The 23,146-nt window shown below is 37.4% G+C and overlaps 1 protein-coding gene across 1 annotated transcript in view; it reads left to right on the top strand.

Moving 5' to 3' along the window:
• The window catches only part of MAGI2 (membrane associated guanylate kinase, WW and PDZ domain containing 2), a 705,159-nt gene that overhangs the window by 195,450 nt on the left and 486,563 nt on the right, over nt 1–23,146 (top strand). The window contains exon 2 of the mRNA XM_041474679.1: nt 14,573–14,689. Coding sequence (XP_041330613.1) covers nt 14,573–14,689 — 117 coding nt within the window. The remainder of the gene's footprint in view (nt 1–14,572; nt 14,690–23,146) is intronic.

The raw sequence follows: 23,146 nt of genomic DNA, 5'->3' as shown, positions 1-23,146 counted from the left end.
TAGCATGAAAAGAAAGAATTTCTAGCATGAGAAACATATTTTCACTGAGAAATTAACTTTATACTTGAGTTTGTCCTTCAGATCAGTGTCACAAGATACAGGCTGGATTCATTTTGGTTGAAGATAAACCAGAAAGTGGCTGGCTCTGAGAGGCCCACTGTGAGTCCACTAGGCTTAAACTAGTTGACACTTTTTAGGAGGTGCTATAGTGCTGTCAGCATCCTCAGAAGTTAGCTTTCCTCTTGGTTTTCCTTGATGTATGGCATTCCTTTGTTGAAATATCTCCAACCAAAAAAAAGTTGATATTTTCCTACAATGACTATTCCCTTTCTGAATAAGGGCATCTGCCAGCTCTTTGACAACTGGTGAATTACTACATCTTTTATATGTTCCTTAAGAACAAAACCCAGATCCCTTTTTCATGGTGTCTTTAGTCTGTTGCAGATTAAAAGACTCCAGACTGCAGTACAGGGCAGACTGCTCTACTCAATGTTGTTTGAAATGTCTCTTCTCCTTTTGTTTAATTAAAGCACCAAAAATCAGATGTCTTTATGGAATACCTCTGAATTCACCTCAGGAATAAGATCATAGCTTCAGCTGAAGTCAGTCTCTAAACAACCAGCCATGGATGCTCTGCTCCAAGCTTCAACCAACATCACACATTCATAACTTTTTGAAATGTTTCGGTTTTTTTCTTTTTGCTGGGATGAACAGGATTTTCTCTTCCCTCTCTGTCTCAGTTAAAACAAGAGAGCTCCCCTGCTCTAGATATTCCTCCTCAGGAGTTCACTATTTTGATGTAGAAACCAGTTCTGAATCGGAGTTTAACTGACATTCTGACACCATTGCAACTTGTTATTTGTGCAAAAGAAATTTGATTAGCTGGGGGTCTTTTTTTTTTTTTTTTTTTTTTAATAATGTTCTTTGACTGCAAGCAAAAATGTGTCTTCCCCCCAGTATTACAAAGTCTGAAGGTCTTTAGGTGGCTTGTGCTATACTGATATAGACACATACAGATATTTCCTTTTTTATGAGGCATTTCTTTAGATCTGACATCCATTGCAAGAAAAAGGTATAAAGATAGAGATGTGTTAGGTTCATGCAGATATAGGTGTGTTAGGTTATACAGACCCAATACTTGCTTGTTTGGGACATCAAGAGCCCTGGTCCTGTGGGGTTCACTGCCTCTGAGGACTCAGCATCGCTGGCAGGGCCAGTGGGACCTGCTCTCTGTTAATACTCATCCCCAACCTGCATTATTTTTTCAGTTATCCATACAGTTTCTGGGAGCTTCACATTGAACAAGTCCAATACAATCTTTAAGTTCTTCTGTCATGTAAACTAACTTAAAGTTTTGGGACATCACTTGGCAGCTCAAGGAGCCTTCAGAAGCAACCACAAGGTTCAAATGGAACCCTTAGCACATTTTAGTCTGGAGGGACACCTGAAACAACCTCCTTCCTGATGTGCAGCGGGTGATAGGGTTTATTTATTGCAGAAAATATGCATTTTAAAGTCATTGTTTCATCCTCTGCCATCAGCCTTTGCCTGGTTTCCTAAAGCAAGAGACACTTGCAGAGTCCCTAAATGAAACCATCTGGTTTTTTCTGCTCTGACATCTTATACTCCAAAATCTGAATGCAGACCTACTCTGGCATTAGCATTATTTGAGCTTGTTAGTATAGGATGAGTAAACAATCTGACTTTCACACTAGCATTGTTCTGCATATGAGGCCCAAGTTCAGTAATATTTGAGGCCGAGGCCTCACTGTAGTGTTTCAGAATGGGTAAAGGTAAAATTCTTCAAGCCAAGTACTGAAATTATTCTGTTTCCTTTCAGTCTTCAAGTGTGTAGAAGAGAATATATTAGATGAACAGAAACTTTCTTTTCTATAGCTGTACAAGTGTCCAGGAATCCAGCCCTGTATTGTTTTAATTTCCTGTTTTATTGCAGTCTTAGAGAAACAGAAAATTTTTACTAGCTTCCTGATTTAAAACCATAAATCTCTCCATTATATCTGCATGCTAGTTTAAAACTGTCAAGCATGTTAAAAATAGGAAAAGGTAAATTGACTGCTGGCATTTCTTATATGGTGTAAAATTTACTTACAGTATATTGGGCCTGTAGCATTAAATGACAGAAATGGCATTGGGAAAGTAAAGATCTAATATTTTATGGGGTATGCATCAAAATCTCTACAGAGAAAGGCAGGTGAAATTACAGGCATATCCTGCTTGATAATGTTCATGTTTGAGGCTCTTTTAATGGCTTTGTACCATATGCAGATTGATATTGACCTTAGCATGCACAGATAAAACTGGAAATGTGTAACTATTAATCCACACCTCAGTGGCTTGCCAAATTCTTTATTGTCCCCTGATTTTAGCCTTCTAGTTTTCTCTTTTAATTAAGTAACCACTGTGAAAATGTAATAAATTCTGTGTAAAACAACTAGGCATACTCCTGTACTACAGACTATATTGATTTTAGTCCAGTAGATCATAGCCATGGGGACAATGTGCCTGAAGGGTAACAAAGTGAACCTACAGCTCTGTCATCTCATTTTTGTCCCCTGATGTGACACCTTTTCGCTTCTGGGGATGCAGAGTGAGCAATTTTAGTCCAGCTGTAATTGTATGCTTTGTTCTGTGGCTCAGCAGACTGGGGTATTAGAGAAATGCAGCAGCAGTCTCTTCCCCAGAGGTTGAGGGCATCGTGTCTCTGCAGGCAGAGTACATGATCTTGCTGGAGTACCCACCATCTGCCTGCCTACAGCTCCTGGGAGCAGGAGCATTTTATTTCTCTGTTGAAACATATTATGTAAGCACACATATTTTTCACAATCTAATTTTGCACAACACACAGTGCCTCTTTTGGTCATTTGCATTTTCCAGCAGTGCTAATTAAATCAGCACGAGGGGACTCAGCTAACCAACTGAGACCATCCCAGAACATAACAGCCTCTTCATGCACCGAGCATCTGGTTCAGTGCTCCAAAACCAAGTGCTGTCTTTCATGCTAAAGTACCATTCTACACAAAGGGTACCTTTCATGGCATGAAGACACTGCTCTATTGGCTACACATACAGCAATTTTCAAGTGTTTATTGAGTAGCATTAAAAAGACTTCAATTTTTTTGTTTTAAAAAATCAGTCCCATCTTTGTAGGTTTTTGAGACCAAGCTAATTTGAAGCTACATTGTGTTTGTGTGTTGGGGGTCTACTATTTTTGTCTGACCCAGAGACATGGGCTCATGCAGTCTGGCTGTGCCTAGAAGTGAAGAACGGTGTTGCACTGCTTAGAAAGCTCTGTCAGCAGTAAGTACATGGCAGTCGTTTGCTTTGTCATCTACAAATCTCTGTGTTGTATTTTGTGGTTATTTATTTTCTTTCATTTCATCCTGCCAGCTTATCTCTGAGACAAGTAGGAAGATTTTCCTTTCCATATGTGTAAAAAAGTGTGACTGTAGGAATTGTACATTCAGTGGGAGTGATTCAGGGGCAGAGTTAGAGAAGCTGTCTGCCCTGCCACATTGCAGAGCCAGAACACCCAGACTCTGATGGTTCTTTTTTTGCCTTGACAAAATGTTTGTCAGAGACAGACCACCAAACTTAACAACCCAGACTGTGATCCAGAGTAATAGTTCTCTGATGGGAAGTGTTCTGGTACCTGGAGCTGAATGCTTTTATGAGAAATATTGTTATATTTAGCGCCTAAGTAGGGTGTTAATTCCCTTTCAATGGAATGAACAATGTGGTCTTCTTGTAAATATCTAAATATTACGTCTACTGCTAGTCTAGTTATATCTTGTTTGATTTGTTGTAAAGCCTAAAAACGACCCATTCCACTAGTAGAGCAGAATTTGTTCCAGGTGACCTCAAGAACTCCACTGTCATCAGTCTCTTCTGTCTTGACTGAAATGCAGGTTTCTTAGTGTGCAGGGCGTATCAGCACTTCAGTGTTATCCCACAAGGGCTAAACAGTGCACCCACTGCTGCAGTGGCCTCTCAACACTCCCAGGCACTCACCTGCCCTTGGCTTGGGGACAGAAGTGCCACTTGCTCAATTTCCAGCCTGACTCATTTCGTTTTGTGTGCTGAGAAATTTTCTGGCTGTCCTGGCTAACTTGTGTGATAACTGAGGTGGTGCCACTGTGGGCTGCAAGCTGAGAGGAGCATCCCACACAAGCGAGATGCAGAGCGCTGTGACACTTATCTGGTGCTCAGGATTGTGTTGTTTATAAAACTGGAGGATACCTTCTCAGCCTCAGGCTTATTTGCAGCTTAATTTTCCATTGCTGAAAAATAGCTGCAAACCATTTCCCCTTTTAATTTTTCTCAGTGTTTTACTCTTCTTTTGACTTGATATGAATGCCATATGAATGACACTTGATTCTGGAATACAGCATTTTCAGGGAAGGAAACACATTTGATAACATATATGCAATTCAGTCTCAAGATTATCAATCATTTTGTGAATCTGAAAAATTCAGATTATCTATTGCAAAATTGAGTTCGGAATTGACAAGTTTCTTGAGTCCAAAGTCTGCAAATGCTGTTGTGCTATTATGACTATTAGAAAGCAAGAAAGTAATGTATTATGGTAGATTTTTCATGGTACATTATAAGTTCAGACTGAGATGCTACAAAGACTTTAAAAAACTGGGCTGCCATGATTCCGATACCAACCTAAATCATATTTTTAAACTATTATTAGAACTCATACAATGGTAACCTCTGTGAGCTTACTTCCCTCATAAATTGTGTATTACTGGGATTCTTTCACCCAGATTAATTTTTCTTTTTACAAAGTGTCAGCAATTCACAGCCTATTAATATGGCAATATTATTTCCAGAAGTAAGGAAAATAAGTCTTTATCTGAAGCAATTAAAATTGTGCAGCTATGATTTAAGTAAAATACCTTTCAAATAATTCAAGTCTGGTAAAATTATGCCACTATTCCAATTCAGCCTTTCATATTTTATTTAAATACATGTCAGACCTCAAAGTTCCATCACAGTTGTCTTCCACAAAGATAAAATGAAAAGAGTATTAGAGAAAAAGAATATTTGTGTCCCTACTAGATGAAGAGTTGTGCTGATGTATTAATAGAAAAAGAGTATTAAACAGAACAGTAACTTTTCTATTAAAGGTGGGGATCAATTTCTGTCTACTTTTGTGAGGAGCTGGCTTTACCCACTGCAAAGCAAGGACAGGAGAATGTTTGTCCACTGGAAGAGAAATTTGAACATATATCAGTTCTGCTTTTGCTTGAATAATAAAATCTGTAACAGAGCCTTCATGAAGACTGGCAGTCTACCTCAGCTCAGGGTTTTAGGGGCAGAATGGAGCTCAGAGGGGGCTGCAGAGGCTCTGGATGTGGACAGCAGAGGTGGCTTTTGGTACAAGTGAGATGTGTGAAATTCCTGAGGAATATTGTCTGAGCAGACCCTTCTTCCAGGTGTCCTGGGCATGCACCAGCTGACCCCAAGAGGGCTTGCAGGGTTTTGGTGCTGGAGGAGTCACCCTTGAAGCACAGAGAATTGCACTGATGGAGTGAGGCACGATTTGTATCCAGGCAGAACAAACCAGGCCCCCATTATCACCATTACTGTGTGTTACAGATTAATGCTGCATTTTTCAGAGAACTCAGTTTGTCTCTTTTTTTCTAATGAACATGTCAGTAGGCAGCACATGGGTGCTTTTTTTTTTCTTCCAAGTATACACATTAAAAATATTTTGCTACAGTTTGATTAAAAATAAAATTCTTACATCTTTATGACTTTTTTTTTCCCCTCATTACATAAATTTTTCTGCTGGACATTTCCAACTAATGTAGATATTCTCAGAATACAAAACATCTTCCTGGAAATATATCCAACTCAAAAAACAATATAAATGTTTTTCTGAAGCTAAAATCAGCCTTACTTGTCTGTTCAAATATTTTCAGTATGATACAGTCAATCTCTTGTTAAACCTATTCTGTGAGTTTTCATCTTTATGTGCCATCAGTTTTCAAACAGGCTTTGTCTTTAGAAGAATACCAATAAAATGTATTATTTCCCTTTTCCAACTGACTTCTTGAAGTCAGTTTCCAGAACTTTCTTTGGGAGCTGTATCTGAGAGCTGGGTTACATAACAAACATTGATGTTAGCAAATTTCATACTCTGTTGTGACACCCTTTGGCCAAATAGAAGGATATTTCCCAGAGTGGGAGCATCTGAATGCCAGGTAGTATTTGACTGCTGGTAAAGACTTCAGTAAATATGTACAAATTTCAAGAGAAAATATTGCTGGCTTCTATATGACTGCACAGGATGAGTGTGAGTTTTGACATTCTCATTTTGTAAGTAAATGTATGATCTCTTACAATTTTATATTTGTCAAAAACATCTGTAAAGATAATTATTTGCCTTGTAGCAAGTCTAGTAGGAACAACATGAGTCTTTAAATATCTCAGTAGCAGTCATTAAAGTTTGTGTGTAAGTTAAAAATCAAATCATTCATAAACTGGAGGCACATACAAACAGCTGGTTCATAATTATCTTTAGTGAATTTTCAAAATGAGAGTAAAAGGCAGTTCATTTCCAAACAGGTTTTGTAGAGAACAGCAGCATTATTTGAACATCACTTTATTTATGCACCTATTAAATGGAACACCAAATAAAAGATGAGTAGTCTGAAAGCAAAGTGCCCCAAACTGTCCTCTCTGTTACAAGAATGACAGCTGGACTTTTTTTATCAGCCAGTTAAATCATGGCATTTCCCAGCAACTTCAATCTAGAACTGTGCTGAGCAGCAAATTAACTTAGGAAAACAAAAACAAAAAAAAAAATTACCTCTAAACAGCAAAGGTACAAAATTATTTTAGTGGGTAAATATGCATTTTTTGAGGTTGACTTGGAGTAACTTTGAGATTAGAAAGTCCATGTTGCATGCTGCTAGCAGCCTTTGGAAGGTGCTGCAGCTGGCTTTGCAATGGAAAACTCTCTGTAGCCATGAGGAGTGGAGATCTATATTGTAATAAGAGCTGAAGTTCAGCAATTTGAGGTAAAGTACAAAATGCAGATGTGTCTGGCTCAGTTGATTCTCCTGCTGACGCAGCCTCTCTGTATCATTACAAACCACATTTTTGCTTCCAGCACAGTGCACACTTGTGTCTTCACATTTCAAACAGAGGCTTGAGGCTAGCCACAAAAACTAAGAAAATAAATCCAGGGAATGATATGCTTTTACAGTGTTCCTAGACTCAGTCTTCCCCTGTGGTGCTGGTTTCATTTGTGGCTGCTCCAGGGTATCCTGTTTATCTGGTCCTCAGACTACCCTAGAAGGTACAACAAAGGCAGGTGTAACACAGTGGTGAATTAAGCACACGGTGTCCTTAGGCAGTGAGGACTGCTCTGTTCCCAGAAACAAAATGGAAACTTTCTCCACTGTGGAGATCAAAGAGTTGCAAACCTCAGCCAGGCTCTTGGTCTGAGGAGAGCAGGTGGAATATATCATCTGTAGAGGTCAGGGAATTGCATATTTGTACAGAGACATCCATCCAAATATGAATTCTCATAATGGAGAAAATCAGTCATTGGCTAGAATTCATTGCAAGTTTTTATATAGTCTATGTAGTGTCATCCCCATGTAGTTTAACCTGTAAGTCTGGCAATCCTGTATTTTCAAATTTTGAATTTAAAATGCTGGGAGGAAGAAATCAAAGGATAAAGCTCAGGATGCAAGTCTAAGTGTTATAAATGTGATACATGTGTATGTAAAAGTTCCATAAGCAAAAAGGTTAGTAATATAATCCATGCCCAAAGAGAAGGACTACAAAATAGTAGGCTATGAAAGAGAAGGCCATTTCCCATCAATAAATTAGATTTGAAAAGGTTTTTCATTGTATATAGCACATAGAAGAATACCAAGATCTAATTTTTTCCAAAGCATTGAAATTTGTCTAGATCTCCATTAAAAGATCATGGAATACAATTTATTGGAGTAGCCCCAAATATGAAAGAAATTAATTTTTTCCTTGAGGATTTTCTTGCATAATTCCCTCTTGGTTCTCCATCACACACATTCAACAGAGCTCATAGCTCAGCCCAAAGGTTTAAGGCTTTGCAGATAAGTCAGATGGGAGACTTGGCTGGAGGTAGTGGTGAAAGGCAGGCAGAAGTGCAAAGATGATGCACAGTTTAATCTAGGGGTAGACAGGCTTTAAAATAAAATGTGTGATCTTCAGCTGATGGCTGGCAGTGAAATAAATGTGTCTTATGATTTACTAAAGTGGTTTTTTTACTGTTATGGTGTTTACATATTTTGCATGGAGACTTGAGGGATCATCCCTTGTTGAGTATGCCCATTATACCAAGACTGGGGAAATGCCAACACTCATCTTTATACTAATCTGAGCACCAGATAGGTTTGTTGAGAATGATTTCCCTCAGATAATAGGCTTAACTATAGGATGTATTTTAATAATGAATCCTTATAAAACCCAACCAAGAGTTTTCATATTACTTGTAATTTTCATATTCTCTCTTAAAAGTGTTTTTTCTGGTTAACTGTTGCCAGTTAAACTATTTAAGTAAATCATCTTTTACTGACTCATATGTTTTAAATGCCTGATATCTTTATTGTTCAAGTATTAAAATAAGACGTATTTCATTTGCTTAAAAAAGTACCATTTGTATTACAAACAAAATTAATTAATCTGAGTAGTGGAAATAATTTTTTTTTCCTTTCATGAAGGCTTTCTTAAGGTTGTTTTCTTTTTTTTTTTTTTTAAAGTTTATTAAAATAAAATATCACCAAACTTGTAAGAAAGAAAAAGGAATTTTGGTGCTCTTCTTCTGAGAGGATCATCTGGGGAAAAACCAGGGGATAGAGCAAGAAATTTTGGTTTATGCTTAGAACCTTTCAGGGTGTAAGATAGAGGGAGTGTTTAGGAGCTGTGGCTGACCTGGGCTTTCTCACAGCTGTGTGGTGCCCATCCCTCACTGCTGCTGATTTCTGATTTTTTTGCATCAGCCTGAAGTTGTGTGGGTCTGAGAACAGGACAGGAAGAGGGGAATTATAGGTCACCTCACAATAGTTTGTATTGTATTTGCGGGGTGCCTCAACGTTGGAAGGAAGGAACAATGAATCTGACTCCATGTTCTCAGAAGTCTAATTTATTATTTAAAGATACTATATTATATTAAAGAATGCTAAACTATACTATACTAAACTAAAGAATACAGAAAGGATACTTACAGAATGCTAAAAAGATAATAATGAAAACTTGTGACTCTCTCCAGAGTCCTGACACAGCTTGGCACTGATTGGCCAATGAGACAAAACAACGCACACCAGAATCCAATGAAACAATCACCTGTTGGTGAGCAATCTCCAAACACATTCCAAAGGAGCAAAACACAGGAGAAGCAAATAAGATAATTATTGTTTTCCTTTTTCTCTGAGGTTTCTCAGCTTCCCTGGAGAAAAATTCTGGGCGAAAGAATTTCTCAGAAAATATTAATGTAAAGGTGGTATATGACAGAATGAAAAAAATGATAGAGATGTTTAAAGATAAGCGGTCATGGTGTCACTAAAATTATTGGAATGACTAAGATGGGTTCTCTAGGGTAATTTGAGGCATTCTGGATTCTTACCAGACCATTTGAAAAGACATTCAGAAATAAGCACTTAGACCATGCACACAGCTTTTTACCTGTGATGACTATGATTTTCTTGATATCTCCCAGAGACAGTGTGGGAAAAAATATGAAAAAAAGAATATTCTTGCACTCACCTTCCTGGGTAAAAGAATAATAATAAATCAGATAATAATCTGATATAGCTGATAATAAAAATAATAAATCATATATTCCTGATATAGCTGATTTAAAGAACTTAGGTCATCATTTAGGCTACTTATAGAAAGGTCAATTAGAGTATCTGTGAACAGTGAAGGATAAATGAATCTAGCAGGCACCAAATTGCACGTATTCTACTGCAGAGATCCAGAAGAAACTTGAGCTGCTCTCAGATGTCAATGGACTCATCCCATGGTTTGGATATGAAGCTGCAGGTACCACCTGAATAAATAATTTGGATGAGACTCTCCAGTAGAATACTCCTGCTGAAGCTGGTGAAAGCCAGGTCATTCAAGGCATTTGATTTTGCCAAATATATGGCTTATGTTTAAAGTCAGAAGTAGAAGCTTGTTAAAAACAAAGGGAGAGCCAATATGATTAAAGCAGAGCAGTAGAAAAGAGGGGGTGGTTTATACTGAAAGTTTATGAGCTTTTTTTGCTTTCACAGAGTAACGATATTAAGATACTTCCTTTAGTTTCTCCAGATGCAGAGCATGTACAGATGCAAATGTAGATCTAAAAGTCTTTCTGGCACATAGATGTTTCTAACCAGGAATGTTTATGGAAGCCAGGAAAACATAAATATTTTAAATTTTAATCCCAGCAAATAAAATATCTAAGGCAAATCATTGTCAGAAGAGATGCAATTGATTTTACTGTTAAAAAATCCAAATAATTTACCATACCATATTTTGGGAAGTCAATTCAATGAAAGATTATGATACAAGATGAGCAAATACTAATGGGTGAATACTCAGAAGTGTTTGTTGAAAATTTACATCAATAAAAATGTGTTAAGGGTAAAACAAATTATTTAGAGCTACCATTGCAGGAACAAGAGGGATGTTTGTGTTTACATATTTTTCATGGAAAATATAATGCAACTGTAGACTCCAGCTGGAGCATTAGTGAGTTACCAAATAGGAAGTTACAAAAAGATGTTACAACATTTAGAATTAGAGAAAATTTTAAACCTTTATCCCTGCCATTTTCTTGGAAATGGTAATTATCTTCAGATTTGAATTTTTTAATGATCTAGAAACTATTCAGTACCCTTTTGTCTGTGGGTTCTTTATTGTACTTCTTTTCTGTTTGGACTTTTCTACAAGATTTTATAAAGACAAGCAAACATGAGAGAAATGTATTAGAACACTGTAAAAAGTTATACTTTGCTCATTAGATTTGTAAGAATAACATGCAAACAGAGCAGTTTTTAGTTCAGCCAAGTGTGTCTTATTTTATAATGTCTGGAATAAACTTCAGTCATGGTTATGAGTTCACCGTCATGATTGGTAGCTGTACCTAACCCACACATGCATTATGCAAGAGATCAATACTGGAAGTATTTAATTCACAACCTATGTTTCTCAGCTAGCAAAGCAAGGGGATCCATTGGAGTGAAATGAAACTGAAACAGAGCACAGGCCTGAAGCCAGCAAAAAAGAAAATAAAGTATAAAAGCACTGCGTGGCTGCAAGCCAGTGAATGCTCCATCACGCAGTTGTCAGCCTCCTCCTGTGGCAGTGGCCAAAGAACCCTTTATATTATGTCTCTGGGTTGGGCTCCTAAAGCTTGAGCTGTATAATACCTCTGACACACACCAGTGCTTCCTGCTGCTGTCACATGCAGCGAGCAGGATGTGGCCTGGGGGAGCTCCTTCTCTCTGAGCTCCAGCTTGAGAGCCCCAGCAGCGCCAGGATCTGCGGAATGGCGCGGTGGGCACCCAGGATCCCTGAGCACCATCCCTGCTCCTCCACTGTGGGCAGCCTGGCAATAAGAGAAAAGAAAGGGGTTAGGTTCGTGTCAGGAATTTTTCAATATCTCAGTCAATGTTCTACAGAAAGAGAAAATAAATGGAAGCTGAATTCTACAGAAGCTAAGTCAGTCTCTTGTCTAACAGGACTGGATAGGGTCATTAAATAGTAGTTACTGACTGTAAAAATGCTCTTCCCTTCTTTCTTTTTCTGTGAACTTACTGTCATTGTCACTGTTCTTCTTTCCCTCCCAAGTAAACCAAATTATAACATTTTCTGTATCTTATTTTCAGCCATTGGAGGACATAGCCCTATTACTATTATGCACGTTATTTTTGCTTTATATAGTCTTTAACACACACTGTAATTCACTGCTGCTGAATCAAGGCTGGTTTACATATTTGCAATACACTATAGTTTTATTGCAAAAAGTTTTATGGAGCCATAACTGCACATGCAAGATGTTGTTCTGATTGTGCTTCAAAAGGATCAGGCTGCTCCAAAGCTTAGGTACTTTAAATACCACAAAAGCACTTCTGGAGTCAATATGCTTTAAATAACATCAGGTAAAACTACAGAACTTTTTAGGGGAGAAAAACAAAAGCATGACAATTGAAAGGATGAACTAAAAATATGCTGCATCTATTTTTCTGAGCTCTAGAACTATTTTATTTTTTTAAATTTCCAGGAGGAAAAATTTGTTGTTATACCAGATTAAAAAAAAAAAAAAGGTAGCTTATGCCCAAAGTATTGAAAAACATGAATTATTTAAGACAACAAAATTACTTTTAAAGAAGAAAATTGGTAATTGTACATTGTACTTAATCATAGTTACTCTGACTGCTCTTTGAAATGCACAAAATTCCACACTATACACTCAGATGTTAAGAAAAAATTATATTGTTTCCATTGTGCTTGGAAGTTTTATTTCCTCTGCACCATTCTTTCATTTTTGTTTATTTCTCTTAGAAACTTGTTTTTTAATTGCACGTAACAAATGCAAGGCTGCAGGCATCTCTTCCTGTAAATACACATTTTTATATTTAGTTTGGAATATTCAATTTGCCAAAAATATCAGGTGACTCTTTTTATGAAGTGCTTAGGAGGTTTTAGTGCATTCATTACACATGTTGAACTAAATGAATTAAATGGCTGTGCTTGAAATGAGAGGCTGCAAATAAAAAATGCACTTTGAGGGTCAGAAATCTGTGTAGATCCTAAACTTACTAATGTTATAAGTTGAATGATTCAAGTTTGTGTCAGTGGGCAGGCTACAGCTGCTGCTCTCGAGCTGGCATTTTCTCAGGCTGCCAGAGAGCATCTGCATCACTGGGCATGTTCTGCATATTCGAGTGAGAAGAGCAAGAGCTGCAGGACCTTTACTCTCTGCAGCCGATCACGAAGGACAGCAGACTCAGAGAGTTTCTCTACAGGCCCCTCAGAAATCTCAAAGAAATTAGAAGTAAGGATGGTCTCATCTGCACAAACTTTTCTATTGTAAGAAACAGGGTTAGTGGTACAAAGTAATAGATTAATTAGAGCTTGGGGATCCTGGAAGAACAGAGATCCAAAGGGAAGTTCTCAGCCTCAGGGAGCCGGGCATACAGGTATTTTGTGTCATATGAGCTGGGGTGTTTTTCCCCCCTTCTTTTGATTATGAAAGTCTGCTGGCTTTTTTGCCTTTAGCTAAAGAGAGAAAATATTTAAAAGCTTTTTGTAAACCTGGAACAAAAGGTTTTGAAGTTACTGACAAAGTGCAGCAGTAATAACATTATGGAATTATAGGAGGCAGATAAATAGGAATATCTGTAAGAAGAAATATATATTAATTTATAAGCATTTGTGCTCTTCAAATAATTCAGTAGGGATGTTATGTGTTCCTATTTACAGAAAAATCTTTATATAGTCTAAGTCAACAAGACTTTTGGCAGAGGATTCCATAGCAAATGACATTTGAAAAAATGTGTTAAGGTTGCATGTGTGAAGCAACAAGTTAGGGATCTATCTACTTGCAATTTTTCATCTTGGGAATATATGTCAGAATTCAATGTAGTAATGATTTTCTACATTTTTCCTATGTCAGAATTTCAGAGAGAGAAGAAACTGAGTTATTTATGGACTTCTCCATAATTATAAATGTGATCCCTATTCAAGGTTAAAAGAAATGAGGAGGAACTATATTGGGAAATGCTTATTAATCATGTTGGATTAGATTTATAGATATGCCTTTCATAGTGGAAGATGATATACCAGTCAGTAGTTTAAATTGTTTTGTCCTAAAATTATAGTAAAAGTGGCAAATACAAGGTTTTTAACTCAGTTTTTCCCCCATATGCACTGCTTTGCCAAGATATTGTAATGACATTTTTGGTGGTGGAAATAAACTATGAACCCTTGTTTTTGACAGTGCCTCCTTCAATTGTTAGTTCTATCAATATACATAAAACAGGACATATAACATTTATATGATCAGTACAGACAGCCACATTTCATTCTGGTTACACATGGACTAAAACCACCAAGCACTGCACAGAGATTTTGAACCAAGATTTTTAGTTCAATAAAAAACGGGAATTGGTACATGGTCATGGGAAATATAATACCTAATACTTTATTATTTACCTACATATATAGGTAGTTTTGTGATAACAATATGTTCAAGTTCTGTGCAGAAAGAAAATTGACAGCTCTGTCTATAATCCTATATTTATTTTCTGAACTTGTCCTGGGTTGATAAGGAAATGAGTTTTTCAAGAAATTGTGGTCAAGATTTAGCTTTACAATTATCAATAGTAAAAAATACTGTACCAACCACATGCTTTAACCAGAAATCTCTATGTGCTTTTCGTCCTCCATCGTGACAGAATCATGAAGAAAAATGAACCACAAAGACTTCACAAGTGATTCATTGCTTCCGTCAAAGCAATATAATTTTAAATTGTACTTTCATTTGTCTTTTCCCTGACAGGAGGCATTGTTGATAAGGACCTTCGTCACTACCTCAATCTACGGTTTCAGAAAGGTTCGGTGGACCATGAGCTCCAGCAGATCATAAGAGACAATCTCTACCTCCGCACAGTGCCATGTAAGTAGGCTGGAGATGGACAAACCTGGCTTTTTAGTGGCAATAGCCTATCTGAGTGAGTGCTGCTGAGGCTCTTTGCAATGCATGAAGAGGTGTTCTGTGGATAAAACAGCCTTCCTGCAAATAGATTTGTGGCTTGGTGCCAGTCTTCTACATTACTGCTGAGAAATTCAGCTGTGCAATGCTGATGTTTTCGTGGTGTTTTCAAAGCTGTAATTTCATAAAGTCTGTCTCTAGAATAATAATAATCTTATTTCTTCTGTAGTCTCAGGAAGTCTCAAATTTAAAGAGAAAAAAAAAAAACAAAGCAGTTTTGGGGGCTGGTTCAGTGGATGTCCAACAGAGAGTTTGATCTGCTTCATGTTTCAGATATCCATTATGTAATAACGCTATTGGCTTTAGAAAGCAATAGGGCAACAGAAGAAATGTATACACTGGACTTTGTTTGAATGCAACAGGCATGGCACTGAAACTTTGTACTGTCTTGCATATGTGTTTATTGCTACATAAGTCAATATTCAAAATATTCTGAAACCTCTAAAAATAGTTTTTGTTGTATTGACCATATTCAGCTACTTCAACAGCAGACATGAAATTAAGCAGAGTCACGCAAGCCGTGCCCAACTGTCAGGGCCATGCCTTTCAGAACAGATCTACTTGGCTGACAGACAGTATGTCATTTAAAATGGACTGAAGTTCCATTATTCTTCCCTCATAAAATAATTGCTTAGCAGACATAAAATGGTTTTGGCAAAAAGGGGGTGCACTTTTGAACTCACAGGCTTGACACTGGAATGATAGGCAGAGGAAGGTGTGCTGAGTAAGTGGCTGTGCTATTTACATGGTAATGAGTGGGTACTCTGAAACTGAGTTGTTGTGAATGCTACTGTGTGTTTTTTCTTTCATAATATTAAAAAATGGAGCTTTGAAAAGATCCTCCTAAAAAAATAAATATAAATTCCTAATTTCTAATATTCCATTTGCAACTGATCAGAAAGGAAGGTGGAGAAAAACATTTAAAAATTATTACCTGTATGCAGAAAACAAAAAATGTAATATTTTTGTGAGAGTTATGATGAATTAGGTTTGCCTGAAGATGCTGAGAAACATCACAGCTGAAGTGGAAATGCATGCACAAGAAATTTTTGAGACTAAATCCCACTTCCAAGGTTGTCTGGGTGCATCATTAGCCTAAGCAGATTCTTATTATAACCCCAGTCCATGCTCATTAGTGCCACAGGTCCAGGTTAAAGAAGGAAAACTCAACATTACTGCAATTGCTGCACACTTGTATGACAGACACTGTCAGCAATATGGGCACAATGAGTATTTTTGAGGTTGTTTTGTTTTCTTTCAAGGCAATAATAAAGCGGTGTCAAGTAAAATACAGTACCCAGAGAAGCAAATTTGTCATTCAAAATGTAAGACTACAACCACAAAGACTGCAATTTTTAACCTATAAACAATACAACCTTTTCTTTCTGCTGTGGCTTCTCCATCTTCTGTGTCACTTTGGGTTGAGTTCTTAGGTCATTATTGTATTATATAGTGAGTGTTTTTGATTAAGTAAAAACTATGTTTTGAAATATATTATAGTGTTGGAGATGGCAGGTGCTGATTTGCCAGGTAAGTTGGCAAATATTCTTGGAGAGCGGAGGATTCTTTTCAGTAGTAGTGTTAAGGAAAAGGAAAAAAAAAACCCAGAAAACAAACTCTCTATAGTGCCTAATTGGTATATTTTCTTCAAAACTTTCTTGAAAATTCCATGAAAGTAATCCTTTTTAAAAATGGGTATTAAAAAAAAAAATTATAAAATGCAGACAGGATGATATCTCGTTAGCTAAAGGATTTTTTATAATCAGTCAAATGAAAAGGATGCCATCACACAGTTTGCAACCAAAATTTTCTCTAAATCAGAATTGTGGTGAAAATGTTTTTTAAATGCAATTTTACTCTGTCCCCAGCATTCATGCCTAGGACAGAAAATGTTCTCAACTGTTTTCTTATTTTCATATAACTTTATTAATTTTTGAATCACAAACTTACCTTTCAAGGGCATTGGTATTCAAATTCTTCTGCTCTGGGCAGTATTTTGTTTTTAAGCTGTGTACATAGTCTAAGAGTACTGCTTGGTTGTCCTACCACTGTCCTTAGTATACAGTGGTGATGTTTAACTGACTGTACCACTGCCCTCAAGTTCACTTATGAGTGCACCTAACCAAGAATTTATTACAAATCTTGCAACAGATACCAACACAGCAAAAGCAGCACTCATTTTTGTCAAATTCTTGTGCAGAAAAATAAAGAGGGAAACCCAGCTGCAGGCAGCATAGACTTAATTTCCAATGATAAGGTTGCAACACAAAGAGGAGGAAAAGGATTGAAAAATAGGTGGCAACACTTTTCTTTTAAAAATGCGTCCACAGAGGTATAATTGCCAGTAAAACCATGAGAAGGTTTACAGAAAGTCCTTGACCTTGAGTTTTTCTGTCGTTTGCTTTCTGTTCACACTGGCAGCACTGGCCCCAGCAGTGCAGTGGGCACGACCATGGGTTTCTCAGCCCTCAGGTCATACTGAAGTCATCTTTCACTTGCATTGAACGAGCGAGTATTCTCTATGAAACCAGGAAGAAGAGAACTAATCCTTACCTCATTTAAATCAGGATAAGCCAACTCAAGTTAGACAACTGAACTAGTATTTACTAAAAACTAGACCAGGCTGGGCTTTGGACTCAACCCTGGCAGTGTCCAAAGCCAGGCTGGAAAAGGCCTTAAACAATCAGCTCAGCTCTAGTGGGAGGTGTCCCAGCCCATGGTAGGGAGTGATGGGACTAGATGATCTTTAAGGACTCTTCCAATCCCTTAACATTCTGTGACTCCAGGTAAGACTTTGAATTGTCTATTATACAAGTGTACATCCCTGTGTACACCAAAGAATGGATGGGTCAGAATCACATGATGTGAGGATAATGAGTCAATTCTGCCCTCAGAAATTGTAGCCCCTGGGAATGGGATGGATTGGTTGGGTTTGTGATTCTTAGGTTTCTCTATTTTTCCTAATGCTGTGCCCCTTTCTAGTAAATGAGAAATGACCTTGAGAGTCAAATGCTGCCTTCCATAAGTGTCACAAGTCTCAGTGCATATGAAATTGATTTTCCCTGCATTGCCAACATGAATGATATGGATATGTCCCAGGATGGGTTATACAACTGTATTTGCAGCAGTCAAGATGCAGGTGTTACCAAGGCAGTTTTGGGGAAAGAAAAGCTCCTCATTTTCCGGTTTCAGAAGACCTAGCTGAAGTTTGTGTCATGTATTTTCTTCCTGTTTTCCTGTTTGTAGAATTTTAGCACTTTTCATGTCCTAAACTCACTCCTGAAGATATTTAAGAGCACTACTGTGCACTACTACGTTTTACCATGCCTACAGAAAAATAAGCATGGTGAAATGTGGTAGCTGTCAGCACTGTCTGACACTATCCATCCAAATCTAGGGATTTGGAGCACAGCCACAAAACACAAGTCGGGCTCTGAATGCTCTAGGCAGACAACACCTTAGTCATGCTGCATCTTGTGCTTGGTAGTGCTCTCAGCAAACCGCAGTTGCCATGTGGGCAAGCAGCGTTCCAGTCTTCACTGTCGTGAGAAGAGGTAGCTTTGTGCCATTTCAGGAATAAAGCTTTGAAGGGAGTGAACCACAGGAAAGCAGTTTTGGTAGTGAAAGTCATGTCCAGACCTATCTCCTTTGATATGTCCTTTCCAGCAATTGCAAATTCCATTTCTTTAAAAGCTGGCAAAACAGGGTAGCTGTGGGTGAAAATAGAATCAGTGTATGCTTCCTTTCCAGACAGGGAATGTGAAATGATAGTGGGAAACATTGTGATTTAACAGCACCGTAAAAAGTCAATGACAAGCTGATTCATAAAAGTAAAAATTCATCCCTTAATTGGAAGAGAAGCTCATTGATATCCTCTGGCATATAACTTCAGATTGACAGGAGCTCAGGTGGTCTATCCTGCTGCACCATAGGAGGATGCAGCCCAGGAATGCTTTCTTCACAGTGAAAATGGGGAAAAAATTGCTTTAAAAACATTATGGGGATGAGGAAGCTTCCTTCCTGTCTTTCAGTTTAGAAAAAAAGGAATGGTGTAAGAATAGAGACGACTGGGTATGTGGATCAGCCTTACAGTACTGGATGTTGCAGTGTTACCATTAGCACAGAAATTGAAGGAAGGATGTTTTATTTAAGACATTTATCAGTAGCATAGGGAAAAAATTAAGTTTGTAACTGAGTTATATGTTGTATGTGAGTGACCAGGGGCAAGAAATAGAATCATTATGAGTAGCAGTTTCCCACATACCAAATTGTGATAACAAATCCTCCTTTTTTTCAGCTTTCCTGTCGATGCCATGGGTACTCTGTTTTAGGTGAATATAATTAACACTGCACTGCAAATATGATGCCTGTGAACACTTAATAAGTCACTTCCACTGTGACTTATTTTTTTCCATCTTCTGTGAATATTTAGATTTAGGTCATTTTGAGTCAACATAAATAAGAGCCTCATTTTCAAATATAGTTTTGTTCTATTGTATTTTAGTATAGCCTGGTCTATGTATAAATTTAACCCACACACTGCAGTGTTGACTGTGTACTGTTGAAATGATATATCTTACATCATGCTTATGTTTGTTGTCTAATCCTTTTCACAGAAGAAAAAGTACATGCAGTGATACTTTTTTTTTTTTTTTTCTGGGTGTTGGTTTAATTTATCATATATGGTAAAAGTAGAGCCATTACCTTATATTTTGGTGATACTAAAGTCAATAAAATATGTTTATACTTGAAGCTGCAGGGGAAATCACACTTTCAGACCTGAAGAAATTTCCTTCTGCAAAACAGTGCAAAACAGATAAGGTCATTCCCTCTGTCAGGGAAGTGTAATATATTGGAACACCTTAGTCATTCATAATCTACTTCATGGGTAGCAACCAGGAATTAAGAATTTCTGGGAGTGTGTAAGACTTTCTTCTCCCGTTGATAGGTGTTATCATAGTTTGTATTTCTTCCAATACCTTTTATTTTTTTTGTCACAATAATTAGTAAATACTGAATTAAATCCACGTTAACTACTTAGGTTTTTATATGAGGCTTCTAATTTCCAAACTGAGGAAAGAGTTTCAGAATTCAAGTGGGCAATAACTCTGTATTGGTTGAGGGTAGCCCAAACTCAGAAGTTCTGTGTGCATAGTTCTGCTGCTCTGGATAAGGTTGTGAGCTATACCTGACTAATCTATATTTGGACAAAAATGAAGCCTTTCAAATTTTTTTTTGAAAAATGCTTTTTTTCTACTTCTAAGAAGTATATAGCCAAGAAAATTGAAAGGGAAATGTGTGAAACAGACTTGCCAATGGTATAATATATTTTTCTTACAAGTTTGTTCATGTCAAAAGTATCTTACAAGAGGTATTGTCGGTGAAAGAGCTGCCAGTTTGACGTCATATGGAGCTATTGCTAGGATAAAATAACCTATGCTTAGCATACCCTACTGCAAGAAATGTCTGCATCACTGGAAATAACAGTATCTAGCTTTAATGACTACATTATTCTTCCAGTGTTAGCTATTGCTTAGACTTTGGTGGTTCAGAATAGAGCAATGCAGAGCTCTTAAAAATGTTCTTGTTGTGTATCTCATGGAGCACATCTCCAAAGTGTACTTACAGTCAAGTCATTGGCATCTCAAGCAAACTCAGGTAATTATGTGGGACGAGGGCCCCACTGTGCTGCTTGCAGCACAGCCACGTGTGCCAGAAGATGAGAGTTGTCACTGCTTCCAACAATGGGCAGCCTAAATAGAAGAGGGAAAGAACAGCTGACAAAAAACCACAGAGCACCAACAATGGTTAATTGTCCTGCATGAGGTGGAGTGGTGGCAAACTGTTGCCTGTGGAGTTTGCTTTCTTTTCCACTGTTTCATTCACTATTCCTAATTACCAACTGAAAATGCACACGCGACAATGACCTGTTTTTCTGAGGGCACTGGGAGCTCCTGGTCAAAAGAATTTTGCTTATACATCTTTGTATGACTTTTCATGTTGTTTTATGAGACCTTTTGTTTGTTTCAGAGCAGGGTAGTAAAGATCTGAGTCAGCTTCTTCTCCATCAGTTTGTACAAAGCATTGCCTGTGCTCGGAGCATCTTTGGGCTGCAGGCAGGAGGGCTTGCCTTCAGCAGGAAGTAGATAAAAGTAAAACCAGGGTAAAACCAATTTTTAAAATGTTTATCAAGGTGAAAATACTGTACTGTCTGTTAGTCATGAAAGAGAAAATGTACATAATTTCTGTCTTTTTTCCTCAGAAATTTCTCAGTTTTACATATTGGGGATATCAGCTTTCAGGTATTCAGTAACTAAGTACTCATCTTAAAATAACATGTATGGAAAGAAAATAAATACAGTTCAAGAAGAAGGGGGGAATGAATGTGTCTGATGTGGTGTAACTGCAGTAGGAAGTGAGAACAGTTGAAACAAAATGAAGAGGAGTAGTTGTGTACCACTTCTGATATTGTAACTTAAATGTTCCATAAAGGTTGTATGAAGATATTAGGATGTTTTCATTGGCTGTATAGTTACAACAGTTCTGTTTTTCAGAGATTTCTGGACCCAAATCACATCTACAAGACATTGAGGCTGATATTTGTCCCCTACTCCCATTCTTCCCATTCCTTAACTCCCTCCTTTCTGCTCTTTTAAATACCATGCTTTTCTCCCATTTTCAAACCAAAATCATCCAAAATCAGTAATTTTTTTTTTTAAACAGTGCCAATATAAATTATTTTTCTAACAGGTAATCTGATGCCCTGCCAACTGGAAAGTTGATAGAATAGCACTAAAGACACTAAAGGTTTAGCAGTGAAAAAAAGCATAAGAAAATGCTCTGAAATTGCAAATCCAATTATTTTAAAGCTGCTTTCCTACAAAAGTGTACCATATATGATCACATATCTTCCTTCACTGATGTTACCTGGCATGTGATTTAAAGGCTGATGTCAAGCGTCTCGGGTTGCTCATCACATCTGTCTGGAATTATTTATATGTGACATAGTGCATGCATAACTCCAGATGAGAGTTTAGTTACAACAGTTTTGCTGATTGTCCCCAGGAATCAATAAGTGTTTGTTTAAACTCTGGGGAGGCTCTCTACTGTTGCAAAATGGGTTCTCTAATTCACGTGATACCAAAAGGATAAAGGATACCAAAAGGATAGTGGTATTTTTAAATAAGTTTTGGTGATAGCCCTAATTTTATTGATTACTAGCAGCAAACTAGAAGGGCAGTGGCATGAATCTGGTGAAGTACCTTGCTTCAGCAGAACAAGAATAGCAAACAATAGAAGAGCCCACAAATAACTTATTTCACAAGTACAAGTCATAGTTCTTGAGTAGCCTAAAGCAGGTGGAAGTTTGTGTAGAGCTTGTATCTCCCCATGACAGTAGGCTTTTCAAGCCTGAAGGTCTTAGATATACTAGTGACCTTTCTCCTTAAATGAACAAAGTATCTTAGAAAATTAAGAATTACAAATATGGTGAACAGAACTTGCAGCATTGTTAAATGTAAGCTTCCTGTGATTTCTAAAGCTTTTTTTTTTTTCCTACGTGATCTTTCCAAATTTCCTTTTGATGTTAAAAGACTTTAAAATATATCCTCTAGGTAAATTTAGCCTCCATCTGCAGTCAAATAAGTTAAAAATTGATTTTTTTTTTCTTAAGATAAACTAATACCTAATCTAAATATCTATGTTTTCTCTCAGTCTGGAGAAGATAAACTGCCAAAGACAGTGGATAATCTTTACTTGGTGATTTTTGACTGAAGAACAACTGAACAGTGAACATGGAACACCAATAGCTGTCCTTAGAAATTCAGAACAATATTAACAAAAAAAAAAAAAAAGAGCTGTGTAAAAGAATCAATATTCTGGATTGAATGACCAGCTAAACTACTAAATCTGTATTTGCATAATTGAACAAAAAGGTCTGATATCAGTTTTGGGAGGATGTGCTTCTTTTTTTTTTTTTTTCTCTTCTGGGGCTTTCATCTACAACCATAAGAAAAGCAAATGAGTGGCAGTGATGATGGATCATGAATAGATAATCTGGTGCTTACTGAGAAATTTATGTGAATTGGTAAGCACTTGGCCAAGTTCACCAAATAACCAACCTCTCACATTTATGTCTCTGAAGTGCCCCTGCAGTTCCGAGGTCTCCTCACACCAGCTGGAGCCCAGACCTTTTGGTTTGTTTGGACACCGTGCTCTGTGCCACCACTCACTTCATTCAAAGAGGTCACTAACTACATTCATGGCACTATACAGCTTTAGATGTTTTTTCAAGATTTAAGATTTTCCCACCTGTAGAGAGGAAGGCGCAACTTTTTGCATATTTTCTGTGTCTTACAAAAA

The sequence above is a fragment of the Pyrgilauda ruficollis genome, unplaced genomic scaffold, assembly GCF_017590135.1.
Source record: "Pyrgilauda ruficollis isolate IOZ18807 unplaced genomic scaffold, ASM1759013v1 scaffold33, whole genome shotgun sequence".
Lineage (NCBI taxonomy): Eukaryota > Metazoa > Chordata > Aves > Passeriformes > Passeridae > Pyrgilauda > Pyrgilauda ruficollis.
The sequence above is the reverse complement of the archived record's forward strand: the minus strand, read 5'-3'. Positions and strand labels throughout refer to the sequence as shown.